The 14996-nt window shown below is 44.6% G+C and overlaps 1 protein-coding gene across 9 annotated transcripts in view; it reads left to right on the top strand.

The window, feature by feature from the left end:
* The first annotated feature begins 2473 nt into the window (after positions 1–2473).
* The window catches only part of ERI3 (ERI1 exoribonuclease family member 3), a 125960-nt gene continuing 113437 nt past the window's right edge, over positions 2474–14996 (top strand). For 3 of the 9 annotated variants that reach the window (XM_059137935.1, XM_059137937.1, XM_059137936.1), the window contains exons 1-2: positions 2669–2941; positions 5165–5240. In XM_059137935.1, coding sequence (XP_058993918.1) covers positions 2807–2941; positions 5165–5240 — 211 coding nt within the window. In that variant the 5' untranslated portion in view covers positions 2669–2806. The other 6 variants (XM_059137942.1, XM_059137938.1, XM_059137940.1 and 3 more) reach the window with 5 other exon arrangements.

Raw genomic sequence — 14996 nt, 5'->3', positions numbered from 1 at the left:
CTCTGCCTACTTGTGATCTCTGTCTGTCAAATAAATAAATAAAATCTTAAAAAAAAAAAAAATCCATCAGCCAGGAGGCTGCCCAAGGTATATCTGTGTCTGTGTACCAGACTCAGTTCATCTGCCTCCAAAGATTCACTTGCCCCATCTGTAACCCCACCCTGGCCCTTGGCCACCAGTTTTTTGCACAGCCCAGCTGCCATTACTATCCTCTTATCTACTAACACATCTGGTTGTCTTAGCCTCCTCGGGAGGAGGGTTAGGTTTCGACAGAGCTTCCATTGTGCCCACTGTGATGGGACTGCAGTGGGCCTAATTGGCCAAACCAGGGGCTATGATTCCTCTCATCATTTCTAGTCTCAGATGCACTGCTATGCTTTGGGGTGTGGGATCTGGCACCCCCTGTGGCTACTGGTGTGGTGGGGGTAATACAACCTTTTTCCCTAATAAGTGATGGTTCTTTTTTTTTTTTTTAGGATTTTATTTATTTAAATGATGGTTCTATAAGGCCTCAATGACTAGCTGTGTTTTCTATGAAGCTCTGGTCAACTTTATCATATACAACCTTATATTTTCTTCTCTGCCTCACTTCCCTTTACCTTTTCAACTGTTGCTGCCCTGGGATTATATTTCCCAAAGAAGTTTTACCACATAAGCTTTACCTCAAGCTCTGTTTTCTACAAAATCAGAAAACAGAGGGAATCACATCAGAGCCAAAGGCTCGAGGGAACCAAATGCTGGGTTAGGCAGCAGTGTAAGGTACCAAATATATATCGATCTCTTAAACTGTTTATTATTTGAATACATTTGGCCTTGTCTTTGTCCAAAAAGACAAAGTCTTTTGGTGAGGTCCTGGAAGCTATAGGGGTGAGTTCTAGAGCACCAAGGAGGAAAGAGCACATTTTGGGGAAGTTACGAGCACTTTGGAAGGCTCCATGGAGGATATTGGTGCTAGGCCTTAATGGAAGCCTCGAATCCATACAGTGTAGGCTGACTTCATTCTTATAGCCAAAAGGGTTGGTTGTGCCCTATTCCTAGGCCAGACTTAGGACATGTGAAAGCCAGGGACAGGAGAGACCATCTCAGAGCCTCTCATTTGTCTAATTTAATTTATCTATTTACTTATTTGTTTATTGTCTGTTCTGCCTCTACCTTCCCCTTCCCAATATAAAGGCTCCTCAAGGACCAGGTTTTGGGTGCCTTATTCACCAATGCATCCTTACATCAAAAACAGTTGCTAACACCTAGCCACGGCACTATAAGTATATGTTGACTGACTAATCAACTGGGATTAATGTCTAGATGACATTAATGGGAGGAGGAAGACCCAATTCCAGCCCCAAGAATCAGAGAGGAAGATGTACTTTACTGACCTTGGGTTAAGTGACATCTGTCCCTACTGATCTTTATTTCCTCATTTGTCCACAACCATTTACCAGATTCCTGCTTTATATTCAGAACTGTGCTGGCTGTTACTGATACACCATGAAGAATACGGAAATAATGCTTACCTTAAATGAATTTACAGGCCTGGGGGAGAGACAACAAGGAAATAGACAATTATAAAACAATGCAATAAATTCTGTAGGTGCCAGAGTAGAATCACCTAGCCCATTACATGGGATTAAGGAAGACATTCCCTAATATGGGTATTACCAGGCATTCTCAGCTCAGGCAGGAACCATTATGTTAACGTCAGATCTCACAGAAACGGTGGACCCAGAAATGACATCATTTTCTTATGTGAAAACACACAAATGGAAGACAGAGGGCTTGGTGATCAAAGCTGGGCCCAGAAGATGGTTCCTGGCTGACTGGGAAGCTGTCAAAACCATCACTGGTTTGGCCAGGGTGGGGGCTTCCCGCCCCAGAACCTGTTACCCATGACTTCCCAACGTGCCATAAACCAGTTGAAGAAACACATTTCTGTCTTTAGCCAGACTTCTCTCCAGATGACAGAATAGCCTGTCTGTGGTAGCTCCCTATAGTTGAGGCCAGAATCCTTTCAACTCTGACGTTCCCTCCGGAGCCGACCCAAACAAATCGGTTCCCTCTTATGCAGGAAGCAGAAATCTAAGAATTTTCTTCTTAGCCTAAAATCTGCCTCCTCTCAGCTCGCTCCAGGCCCACCTCTGAGAGTGGCTGGTAATAATGACTTGTTGAATGAACAGATCATGAGGAGTTATCTAAATATAACACGTCATCTTATGAGCCTATACTCACCTCATGAGTATATTGGGAGGTGGGAAAACGGAAGTGGGGGACCTGGGTCGCTTTAGGCCTTAGAAAGTTTTCGTTATTTAAAATATTTCTTTTCCAGCTCGGAAGGGGAGCTCCCCCTTCACTTTCTTCTGAGTACGTGCCACCCCCAAACTACAAGTCCCATAAGGCCAGCCGCGAGGAGTCACCATCTTGACACACCTTAGCGCGCATGTCGGCGGTAGAGCGAGCATTTGGGGAGAAGAAGCCCCGCCCCCCTGAAGCCCACTGGTCGAAGGAGCAAGCGGCGGGCTCAGCGGTTGGCCACTGCGCCCGCCCGTCAGTCGCGTCGGTCGGGGTCAGAGTGCGCGGAGGTGAGTCGGTGTGTTGTGGACTCGTGGTGCTGGCTGCCGCTGTTGAGGCGGCCGGGAACGGGCGGTGGGGAGCGGGCGGAGCTGGCCTTGCCTCTGCCTGGCCGGCGCCGCAGTCGGCGCGGGCCGCGCCCGCCGCCGTAAACTGCCCTGAGCGCCGGCTGAGGCCGAGGGAGACGTCGGGGCCTGCACCTGGAGGGAGCCTGCCGCGCTGGCCCCGAGGAGGGGGCGTTGCCATGGCGACAGCCTCTCCCGCCGCTGACGGGGGGCGGGGGCGGCCCTGGGAAGGAGGGCTGGTCTCCTGGCCCCCTGCCCCTCCCCTTACTCTCCCCTGGACTTGGATGGGCCCAAGTTGGGGGCAACACCCTGGGGTGGGTGATGCGGAGAGGCCCCCCAGATTGGGCCCTCGTTAATGCATGCGGGGTGAGGGTCGCGGCGCGCAGTTTGTGCAGTCTGGGTGCTAGCCCATGTGCTCACCCTGGATGCATGATCTACTGAGTAACGTTCTGGCCGAGAGGGAGCAGGGCAGGGCTTTGCCAGACCGACTGGGTGGGGTGATTAAGGGTACTGACTTTTTCTTGGGATTACTAGGGAAGAGGAAGAGAGGTTTGACCACAGTAGGTACAGAAACTCAGCAAAGAGGTCGTAGATAGAATAACCCCATTCCTCCCTCTCCACGTACACAAGGTTAGCGCTGTACCTCTTTGTAAATCTGTAGCAGTGGTAGGAGCAGTGATGGTGGAACGAGTGAGTAACGGGCCTAACCTAGCTAGCTTTTCCTGCAAGTGTTCCAGCAACAGGTGTTCTCTTAAAACAAAAAAGTATGAACTTGAATTGAGGCTTGACTGCGAATTCTTGCATAGTGTAACTTTTCCTGGTTGACTTGGAAGATGGTGCATGTGGCTCCTTCCTCGGGGTTTGGATTCTGCCCTTAGGACTGGATTTTGCAATGGTTAATGCCCATCATTGTCTCTGCTCTAGGTCTCTGGCCACCTCTATGGGATTAGCTCTTATCAGACATTTTATCAATCTTGGAGCTGAAGGGCAAAAAACCACGAATCCCATTGGCTAAAGACTGTGCACTATTTGAACTATAGTAGGCTGTGATTGGCTGAATGATTTTTGATTGTAGAGTTTCTACCAGAAATTGGCTTCATCAAATTCTGCTTTATTCTGACTTTATCATACATGGCATGCCTTGTTTTAGTGGGTTCGTTCCTGGAGCTTAAGTATATTATACCTGAATCCCCTAGCATTTAAAAGCCAATTTATAAACAGGGACTTGGAGTGTGACTCCACTAATGTGTATGTCTGTGATCTTGGTTAGAAACCCACTTGGCTGCCTTTCCTCAGAGAGGTGGGGTGTGGGGGAAGGGAGCTGCCGGGAAGTGATTGATAAGGTTTCCTTTATGGATTCTGTGGTGCTTCACTGGAGCTCAGAGCACTTTGGCAACTTAAGCACTCCAAATTAAAAGCTCATTAACAATTCCTGCCCAAAGATCGTGTAAATAATCAGCTAGCTAGGTCCTAGAGCTTGGCTGAGAGCTCTCCTTCCAACTTGAAATTTCCAAAGTGCCTTTATTCCGTTTCATTTTGAAAAGTGTTTTCTTTGTAGTGGGGTGAGTCTGTAACTGGTCTTTCCCAGGGGATCTGAGTAGCATAAAGTCTTAAATGAGTAGAGTGGCAGACAGGAATAGATTGGTTCCAAACTGAAGTGTTTTCTCTGCACCAGGGGCATTGCTAGCTTACAGGAGCACCTCTGCAACTTCTAGTCTTTTGAAAATCTGAATTAGGTGATAAATATGATAGGTGTCCATTAATGTTTTGACTTAGGGTTTGGTTACACTTTGACTTTCTTAGGACTTGAGGTAGACCTGGAAGTATACTGTAAGCGTGTAATGGTTTGTTTGGCCATTTTCAATGTGGCCTCTGGGTTTGTGGCAGCCAACCTCTCCCCTAGTCCTGGTCTCAGTTCCTGAGTTCTGAATATCGTCAGCCTTACCAGTGTCTCCTCCTTTTTTAAAATTTTTTAAGATTTTATTTATTCATTTGACAGAGAGATCGCAAGTAGGCAGAGAGGCAGGCAGAGAGAGAGCGAGCGGGGGAAGCAGGCACCCTGCTGAGCAGAGAGCCTGATGTGGGGCTTGATCCCAAGACCCTGAGATCATGACCTGAGCCGAAGGCAGAGACTTAACCCACTGAGCCACCCAGGCACCCCACCAGTGTCTACTCCTTGACTAGACTAGGATTCTCGTGTGATCCCGAGAGACACCGTTTCACGGCCATCTTTCTTAGGCCAAGCTTAGCTATTATAAATGTTTAGTGTTTCTAGGAGATAACCTCCTTAGGAAGAAAAGTGTGCTCTTAGAGAACATGAAATTCATCGTTCCAAAAATATATAGTGCTAGTAGCTTCTGAAAGCTCTGTTTGGGTCTTGTTCTTCCTCATAGGTAACTGTTACCCCAAAGTAGTTTGAGTTTAGGAGTTTGAGGTTTCAGGTGGTCCTAAAATTGTGTCAGATAGCAGCCGTCCCCTGGGGATTTGATCCTTTATACTGAAATAGACTTGTTGCAGAGATGTGTGTTTATCCACAGCATTGGGGGTTTCCAGCTCTCACAGAACCTTCAGCATCCCCAGCTGGCAGTCTTGGCATCTTCGAAGTAAGGAGAGGTGAGAATCTTGTTGCATGGTCAAGTTTGGCTTGACTTCTTTCTTATGAGTATTTGGGTTCAGAGGGTAAAGGGGTGGTGGTTGGTGCAGATTGTGTTTTTTTGTAGTTTTATCTGATTAGACACCATGTGCTCAAAGACCAGTGAAATGTACCCAATGTCTATAAAGTGGCAAGGATTAGAGGTGGGGTAGCCATACTCTCAAGTTCTGTTAGGATTTCTTTGTGGGCATTGCATGAGCACCCCACAATAGGTTCAGAAATAGTCCTTCATCCTGAGAAATACACAGCTTAAGATAACAGGAAGAACACATTGATTTGGCTTTTGATAATGCATTTGACCAAGGCCTTTGGGATCTTGGTTTGGTTTGGTTTGGGAGTCAGAGTTGGGTGGATGGTGAATCCCAGCCTGTCTCCATTTTGCAAGGATCAGGGCTGGCTGAAAAGGCAGACTCTGACTAATTTCCTGGATCTCAGAGACTGTTTAGTAACAAAGGGCCAAGACACTTTGCTAGGACCAGAATTGTAGTGGTGAACAAGACAGCTTCTGTCTCTGATACCACAGGGCTTACAAATTCAGGGGAGAGATGGGTAGTAAAGAAGCAGTTCTGATACACTCTGGGAGTGCTATAATAAGGTAAATTTAGGTGCTTTGGGAGTACTCAAAAGGGTCCACAACTCAGACTTGTAGGCTCCTCATCTAGAATTAAATGAGGACATTAGGGACCAAGTGTAAAGGTCAGAGTTTTGTTGAGTTTGAGAAACTGAAGTTCAGTGTGATGAAACAGCATATTCAGTGGACAGGGGTTTAGAGAATATGGTGAGAAACGAAGCAGGAGAAGTAAGTAGAGGCCAAGGCCTTATAGGCTCTTAGGATTAGGTTAGACTAGATCTTTTTCTATAAAGGATCAAACAGTAACTGTTTAGGCTTTGTGATCTCTGTCAAAACTATTCAACTCCATTCAACTCTGCTGTTACAGCACGAAAGCAGCCATAGTATGAAAATGAATGAGCATGGCTACTATCTAGTAAAACTTTATAAAAACCAGTGGCTGCTGGATTTGGCCCATGGAAACCTAGTTTGCCAACGCCTGGATTAGACTATCATAAGAGCAGTAAGAAGCCATTAAAAAGCTTTAAGCTGTGGACTGATAATTAGATTTGTGTTTTAGAACCTTAAGAATGAACTGAGGGGACAATACTGGAGGTAGAAACCAGTTAAAGGAGCTGGTGACCATTGCATGATAGCATTTTATATTTAACCCTTTGAGGCAGCATTTTGACACTTAAAAATTGAACACAACTGAATTTTTGCATAATGTGCATACTGGTTATCTTTATTAATTTCTCAGCTATAGACTAGAACTTAAAGCATGTCTACCAAAGAATTTGTTGGTAATACCAGCTCCTATTTTACAGACTAGAAAAGATGTAGGAAGGGAAAGTAGGTGTGGAATGAATGAAAAGGTTTGGGGACCTCTTTTCTAATAAAAAAAATTGGGAATAAATGGAGAGCTGGTAGGAATGTTCGTCTTCAAGCTCCTAGCTTAGTGTCATTGCTTTAAATGTTTTGAACTATACAAACAGAGGAGGACACATTTTCATAAGTTTTCCAAGGAATTGTCCTCATTCTGTTGCATGCCCTACTCAGTCTTAACTTTCCTTGCTTATAGCTACCTGATGACCTTTTTTCTGTTTTGGGTATTGTCTCCTGGTTCAGGTACACTGGTATATGCTAGGCACAGGAGCCAAAGTGTTTGTTGAGTGTCTGATGAATTGTCTTCCTCCTCCTGCAAGCCTACTTGCCTTGTTGAAGGGAAGTCTGTAGGTTTCTGATAACCACTTTAAGGTGTTTGTGTAACCTTGGGCAAGTGACTTACCTCTCTGACCTTTACTTTCCCATCTGTAAAATGCAGATAATGGGTCTTAAGACGGTCGATTAATGGATTTAATGAGATAATGTATGTAAAGCTCTTAGCACAGTGTTTTAATAACTTTAGTTACTAATATTATTTTACACAATAATTTTTTTTTTTAAAAGCAGCCCACAAGTGGGTGAGTTGGCCTTTGCCTTTGTATGTTTTGGGTCCTCACAGTTGTCATGATGGCTGTATGATTGAAACATAACCACTGGGTGAGAGCCAGTAGATAGAAGGGAGTTATAACTAATGGAAAGGGCCACTCTTCATAATGGAAAATTTTCAGCCATCAAGAGTCCAGAAAATCAGAACTTTCTTCAGGGTGGACCTTAGCCCCAGTACCATCAGTGAAGTGAATTGAATGAGCAGCTGCCCAAAAGAAATTCACCAAAGTGTGACCTGTCATTTCTCCCAGTTCGTCAGGGTCATTTATTAGTGTTGCCACCCTTGTGGCCCTACATCTTTGTAAAGTGCCTCTTGAATTTTTTTTTTTAATTACTTTTCACCATCACTCTGGGAATGAGTTAGGTAGTCAGTATTATTGTCCCTGCTTACCCCTGTGAGGAAACTGAGTCCCACAAAGGTTAAGTATGTTGCTTGAGGACACGCTGTGAGGTACCATCGGAGCCAGTGCAGATTTGCCTCCAGAAGAAATTGTGTTTATTGCTGTGATTTCTCTTCCTTTGAGTGAGAGATGTGTCGTCATTGCAGAACTGCAGACTGATGCATGCTTTGTCCAGATGTGCTAGGAGTGATTTGGGTCCCACTTTATCCACTTGGTCCTGTTGGGTTTTAATTGACGATTGCTTGGACCAGGGAAGCAGATTCCCTTTGGGTCATTGTTTTTAGCCCCTCCTCCTTTGGGGACATTCTTGGGGGAGCCTTGGGTTACAAGAGATTGCTTTGATATGTTCAAAATTGTGCCTTGTGCCCCACAGCTACAGGTAAAATCAAAAGGCGGATAATTTATGGGAGTGTCAGAGCTGGCCGCTGGCACCTCAGGAGGCCATTAGTATGCCTGTTCAGACCCTCTGTGTCCTTGCAATTGATTCCTCTTTGCATGAGCTTGATTTGGGAAGCTGTAGATCTGTGGGTAGTGATTGGATGTGACAATCCAAACACCGGTCCCTAAATTAATCCTTTTAATAGTATTCTAGCACCAAGGCAATGTGGTGTCTTTCTGTCTTTAACTGGGGAGGACAGAATGGGGTGGGCTAGGAAGAAAAAGGGGAAAAAAAGAAGCTTTGCTTGGTGCTTAGGGTCTGCTCTGTTCTAACATGTTCCGATTCCAGAGCAGTTGACATTGGGACTTCGGGCATAGTCATTCAGCAAACACTGATTCACACTAACTTTGTGCCTGGCCCTGTGCTGGGTGCTGGGAATACAGAACTGATTAAAATGTGGTCCTTGCCCTTAAAGATCTATGGGAATCTCAGTGTTTTTCAGAGTTTTTAAGCTCATGCATGTGAAAAATTAATCTGGTGCGTTTCTTTAATGCTACTTGAAATTTTAAAATACATCAAAGGGTCTTTAAAAGAACAAGCCAAAGAAATCATGCTTTTTTTACACATACATGCACACATACCTCTACCTGCTATCTTACAGCTTTCTCACCAAACGCTCTGAAAATTATAGTAGGAGAACTAGATTATAATTTTAGAATATAGTGAAACAAAAAGTTATGTACAGTATAGTGAGACAAAAAGTTATGACATAGGAATAGAGTGTGTTACACTTAAGTAATTAACTTTCTGATGGAGTATTGGAGAAAGCTACTAAAAGGGAGTTTGGAGTTGCATTTTGAAGAAGGAGCCTGGTGAAAATGGAAGTAACATTCCAGAGCAGGGGGAGTAGCATTTGCCAAGGCACAGATTTGTGAAAGGAAACATCACATTTGGGGAAGCATCATATTGGGGACCTGTGCAAGAGCTAGTCGTCACCCTGGCTCCTGCCAGTTTCTCTGGTCCTCTGGAATTGTGTTTGAGAAGCGGCTTTGAGTTTCTTGTGCTCCATTTGTTTTAGTCCAAGGCAACCCTTCCTTTTTCTGCTTTTTTGTACCCAGGGCTGCAATTTGTTTTTCTTGTTAAAATGTGGTAAATGTATTATGAGAACAGATTTGGGTGATTTGGACAGACCCGATCATTGCTTATTGCTGAGCTATTTTTAGTTAAAGTCACACCTTACCTCAAAGGAAAAACTGAAGTTCATGTGTTTTTAGCCCTTCAGTGGATAGGGGACTCAATCAAATGGGGAATGTGGGCCCTCAAACATGGGAGAGAACAGGGCCCTGAAGAGCTAAAGACCTCTGAGGCTTAGTTTTCTCGTGTGTAAAATGGAAATACTGTTCCCCCATTTTGCTTGAGAGGGGGATGAAATATGTAGATCACTAATACAGTGCCTGGCTTCTGGCTTGTAATTGTGTTTCCCTCTCCTCTTTCTCATGCATTACTGACAGTAGCTCCCTTCCATTGAGTGCTTAAACTATACAAAGTGCTTTATATACGTTGTGTGGTTGCACTGAACCCCAAAGAGATAGGTATTGTTATTATAGCTGTTATTATTAAAAATATGTGGTAGAGGGGCTGGCTCAGTCGGTAGAGCATGCAACTCTTGATCTTGGGGTTATGAGTTCAAGTCCCACGTTGGTGTGGAGCCTACTTAAAAAAAAAAAAAAGAATATGTGGCAGAGTCAGGATTTGAACCTAGATTTGTCTGATTCCAGTGTTTAAACATCTGGGCTGTGTGACTCCTTGTTTCTATACCAGTTCCATCTTGGAAGCAGGGGATTGGCAGGTTCTTGGTACCTCTCCTCTGGGGTCAGGTGCTGTCTACAAGTGTGAGAGGTGCTTAAAGGGTTAAGAGTACCATACTCTGCCCTTTGGTCATTTCTGTCCTACTTACGGTGTGTTAGAAACAAACCTTTGTCCTGTCTCACGTGCAATGGACATCACAGCTGACTTGTAGGACATTGCAAAGAGATGTCTCCCAGCTTTGGCCCCTCGAAGGAGTTTGTCCAACTATTGGTGTAGTGATTAGTTAGCAAACAGCAGGCAGATCACAATCATTTCTTTTTAGGTGCTGCCTTGAGCTGCTGAGACGGCTAATTGAAAAGGAGAGTAGGCCTCCTGTGGCCTGTGATGTTGCCATCGGAATATGGTGTTCCCGAAGGTCTTTAGTGACTGTAGCTCTCCTGGTAATTTAGGGTTAGCAGCTGCTTCCGATGCTGAGAATGTTCTCCCTCGCTCCACCTTGGAACAGAAGCAGCTGTAGCTACCGTCCAAGGGAGTGACAGGTTGTAGAGAGCAGGAGAGTGTTTTGCTGAGGTGACAACAGCTTTAGAGTTCCTGCTTCCATTCTACTTTGGGGCCATCAGGAAGCTGTGTAGAGAGGTTCCAGGGCATGTCAAGCTTTGTTCTGCCTCAGCCTCTAGCTTTCAGCAGACTAGGCTGAACCCTCAGGCCCCCAGCCTCCATGGTGAGACTGCAGAGAAGCTTGGGAGGTGAGCGGTGAGGCCTGCTCCTTGTGTTGGGGCAGTGGTCTGAGACCCTGGTGTGGGAGTCAGGAGCGCTGAGTTGTGTTGTTACTTGCGATGTGAGTCTTGGGCAGTCCTTTACTCTTCCTGGGTTTCCTTTTCCCTGGCTGGCAGTACAGTTTCTCCCCTTAGGTTTTCTTTCACCTTTAACAGTCTGTGATTTTCACAGAAAGTGCTCTGGCAGCAAGGATGCATTCATTAGCTGGAAGATGGTGACATTTGAAGGCCTGCGGTTTATTTAGATTTTTCCCAGGCCATTTTTAGCTGCCTAATACAGAGCCCGTGACTGAGTGGTTCCGGACATGTATTACTGTGCTCTCTGCTGATGCCTCTGTGCCTCAGGTACCTGAGCTCTTGTGATACTGTCAGTCAGATTGGGTCAGGGACTTGCCCTGGACTGGGACCTTGGGAAGCTGTAGCTCTCTCAAGTGCTTCTAGTTGGCTAGACTCAGAGCCTGCCTCTAGTGCCTTAGAGTTTCTCTGGCGTGTGCTTCTGCCTCCCAGTCTAGTTTTTTTTTTTTTTTTTTTAAAGATTTATTTATTTATTTGACAGAGAAAGATCACAAGTAGGCAGAGAGGCAGGCAGAGAGAGGAGGAAGCAGGCTCCCTGCTGAGCAGAGAGCCCGATGCGGGACTCGATCCCAGGACCCTGAGATCATGACCTGAGCTGAAGGCAGCGGCTTAACCCACTGAGCCACCCAGGCGCCCCCAGTCTAGTTTTTAATGGAATGGATTGAATCCAGGGATGGTACCAGCCTAAACCCTCCCCAGGGATTCCAAGTATAGTTGACCCTTGAACGCCATGGGTTTGAACTGTGCAGATCCAACTTACTTGTCGATTTTTTTCAATAAATACAGTACAGTACTGTCAGTGTACTTTCTCAAGATTTTCTTGACATTTTCTTTTTTCTACCTTTATTGTAAGAATTCAGTGTATAATACATACATAAGGTATGTATTAATTGACTCTATGTTATTGGTAAGGCTTCAGTCAACAGTACTATAAGTAGTTGTTTCTGGAGAGTCAAAAGTTATTGGCAGATTCCTCTCTGTATGGGGGAGTCAGTGGCCCTAACTTCTGTGTTGTTCAAGGGTCAACTGTATGGGCCGTTGGGGAGATGGGGTGGGTGTGGACCCCGTATTTCATGATGGCCCTCTCTTCTTTCCTATCCCCCATGTTCCCGTGGTCTGTGTATGTGGATGTTCAAGGATGGCCCCCTCCCTTTGCTCTCTCTTCCTCCCTCAGTAATGGAAGGCTGTAAAATGTCTATTTACCCAAGACACCAGAATGACTCCTCTGTGGTTCCACTAATCTGGTGATTTGGTGCTTCTCTGGTCTCTCAGGTAAATACAGATTGAGGCTTTTTATAAAGGCATATTATTTCCCTCATTAAATGTGTGTTTTGGCACATGCGTTATTTACCTGACCGACAGTAATGGCTGCAGAGGAGCCATTGGTGTCTGTTGTGTAAATACTGTGCACAGAGACCGTCCTCCAGGGGCTGTGGCGCAGGCCTGTTTCTCCAAATCGGACTGGCCCCATGGCAGTCCCTATTTACCACTCCCCTGTTTCAGTTGGGGGCTGGTCCTTTCATTTTGAGGAGGGAATCATTTATTTTCCTCCTTACCACGGGCTACTTACTACCTTTAATTGCTAGGAGAAGAAAAAGGGTGTCTGAGAATAAAGGTGTGTAAGTCTTGGTCTCTGATGAAAGATAGCATGCAGAAATACATAGAATAATAAACTGTTCCTTTTGAATTCTGCCCCTTGACTAGATCCTTGAAGTCCCAGTTGATGATACAAGTTACAGGCTTAGAGTCTACAAGCTTGGGACGAAAGTACAAAGCAGCAGTAGGAAAGGGGCATCTCCAAGAGGCCAGAGGGTACAAGGCAGGGAGTGCAGGGCTGTTTCCTGAGAATGGTGGCAGGAATGCCCAGTGAGGAGGCATTGAGTGGGGGCTCTTAGCATTGAGACTTGATGCTTTAAGGACTGGCTTTGGCTCTTAAGGTAGACTGTAGGCTGTATGCACAGCCTACCTTTCATGGGCAGTATGGAGAGATTGAGCCCTCATATACCATCTCTTCTCTCGCTCTCTTTCCTCCCCCCACCCCTTTTTAAAACCGCATTGCAGCATATAGATTTAAAAAAAAATTTAAAGATTTTATTTATTTGAGAGAGAGAAAGAGAGAGAGAGAGAGAGAGCATGAGAGGGGGAAGGGCAGGAAAAGCAGACCCCCTGGTGAGCAGGGACGTGGGGCTTGATCCCAGAACTCCAGGAGCATGACCTGAGCTGAAGGCAGTAGCTCAACCAACTGAGCCACCCAGGCACCCCTAAAAAAATAATTTTTAGACAGTTTGGAATAGGCCAAATTTACATGCAGGTTGGAATTAAGAGTACAGAGAATTTTTTGTGGAACAATTTGAGAGCTAATGTTAACTTAATGTCCCATCACCCTGAATACTTTGAGTGTATTTCTTACATGCAATGACATTTTCTTACCTAACCATTATACAACCAGTAAAACCAGGAAATTAATATTGCTACCTTACCTCCTTCTAATTCTGAAGTTCTATTCAAGTTTGCCAGTTGTCCCAGTGATGTTTTTTGTAGCAAAATGATCTAGTTCAGAATGTGCATTGCATTTAGTTATCGAGCCCCTTTAATCTCCTTTAGATTTTGCTCAGTAAGTTTTTTGACATTCATGACCTTGATACTTCTGAAGATTATAGGCTTGTTATTATGTAGACTGTCCCTCAATTAGGGTTTGTTGGATATTTTCTCATGATTAGAGTTAGATTATGCATCTTTAACAGAAATATCACAGAACTGATGCTTTCTTCTCATGGCCTTCTATCATGTGGTGCATGATTTTGATTTTTCCCATTGTGTTCATTTTGATCACTTGATTAAGGTGATGTCTACCAGGCTTCTCCATTGTATACTTCCTGTTACAGTTAGTAAGCATTCTGTGGGGAGATAGTTTGAAATACGTGAATATCCCTCACCAGACTTTTATTTATTAATTAGTTAGTTAATTTGTGTATTTTAGATTCATGGTTTCCTTTTTTATTCAATGCAGTGTAATCTGTTAATATCATTATTTACTGCCAGTGGGAGCCCCTTCAAACTGGCTTCTGCATTTTTTTGATTAATAATTCCCGTCATTCTTTTAGCATTTCCTTGTTTTCTGGCCCCAAAACAAGATGTTCTAGACTCATCTTGTACTTTCCCTGCCATAGTTGCAGAATTAGCCATTTCTCCGAAGAGTTCTCGTTCTTCCACTGAAGAATATTATTTAGAAGGCAACGGGTGCTAGGTGTGCTTAGTGCTGCTGGAGTGTTGCTCTGCTCCCTGACCCTTCAATAGAGCTAGAAAACAGATGTGTGTGTGTGGGTGGGTGTGTGTCCATACTCACAGTTATGCCTAGCTTATTTATTTATTTATTTTTTAAAAGATTTTAGTTATTTATTTGACAAAGAGAGACACAGTGAGAGAGGGAACATAAGCAGGGAGAGTAGGAGAGGGAGAAGCAGGCTTCTTGCTGAGCAGGGAGCCCAATGTGGGGCTTGATCTCAGGACCCTGGGATCATGACCTGAGCCGAAGGCAGATGCTTAATGACTGAGCCACCAAGGTGCCCATGTCTAGCTTATTTTTATATATTATATATCATAAACCATGAGTTCACACTGTTTCCTCCAATTTCAGTTTCACTCCATGTATTTTTTTTTCTTCATTCCATAGTTTAATTCCATCCTGTAACAGTGAGAAACCTGGTTCTCATTACCCTTAATATATGCTCTTTGATCAATCCCTCTGTATGTAACCAATCTCCCATTTGTTACCATTGCTCCTTCCCCATCTTGAATGCCTCTTTTACCTTGCCTGTGACTCCCTACATCAGGCTTGCTCTCCTCCTCCCCATACCCTCCACACCCCACATGGGCTCTGACTTGCTGTGTCACACCTTCTTGCCTCTATACAGATGCCTTACTTTGCATGGGCTCTGATACCCTCTACCCCCATGGCCAGACTCATCTGCTCCCCCCCATTTCAACTTGTAGATACTATGTTCCTCTGCCACAACTAATGACTCTAAAGCCATAAGAATAAATTTTTTCAGGAAGGGAAGAGGAAGAGCTGCCCTCTGTTTCTTGACTTGAGTTGAACTTGGTTTTTAGAAGTAGAGGAAGTGTGAAATCCAGTGATTACTGACATGTGGAAGATTGGTCTCCTACTATTGTCTATTCTCAAGATTTCCTGTAAGAGAATTTTTTTGATGTGGGTGAAATCAGTTGAGAAAGCA

Source organism: Mustela lutreola, chromosome 10, assembly GCF_030435805.1.
Source record: "Mustela lutreola isolate mMusLut2 chromosome 10, mMusLut2.pri, whole genome shotgun sequence".
Classification (NCBI taxonomy): Eukaryota; Metazoa; Chordata; class Mammalia; order Carnivora; family Mustelidae; genus Mustela; species Mustela lutreola.
The sequence above is the reverse complement of the archived record's forward strand: the minus strand, read 5'-3'. Positions and strand labels throughout refer to the sequence as shown.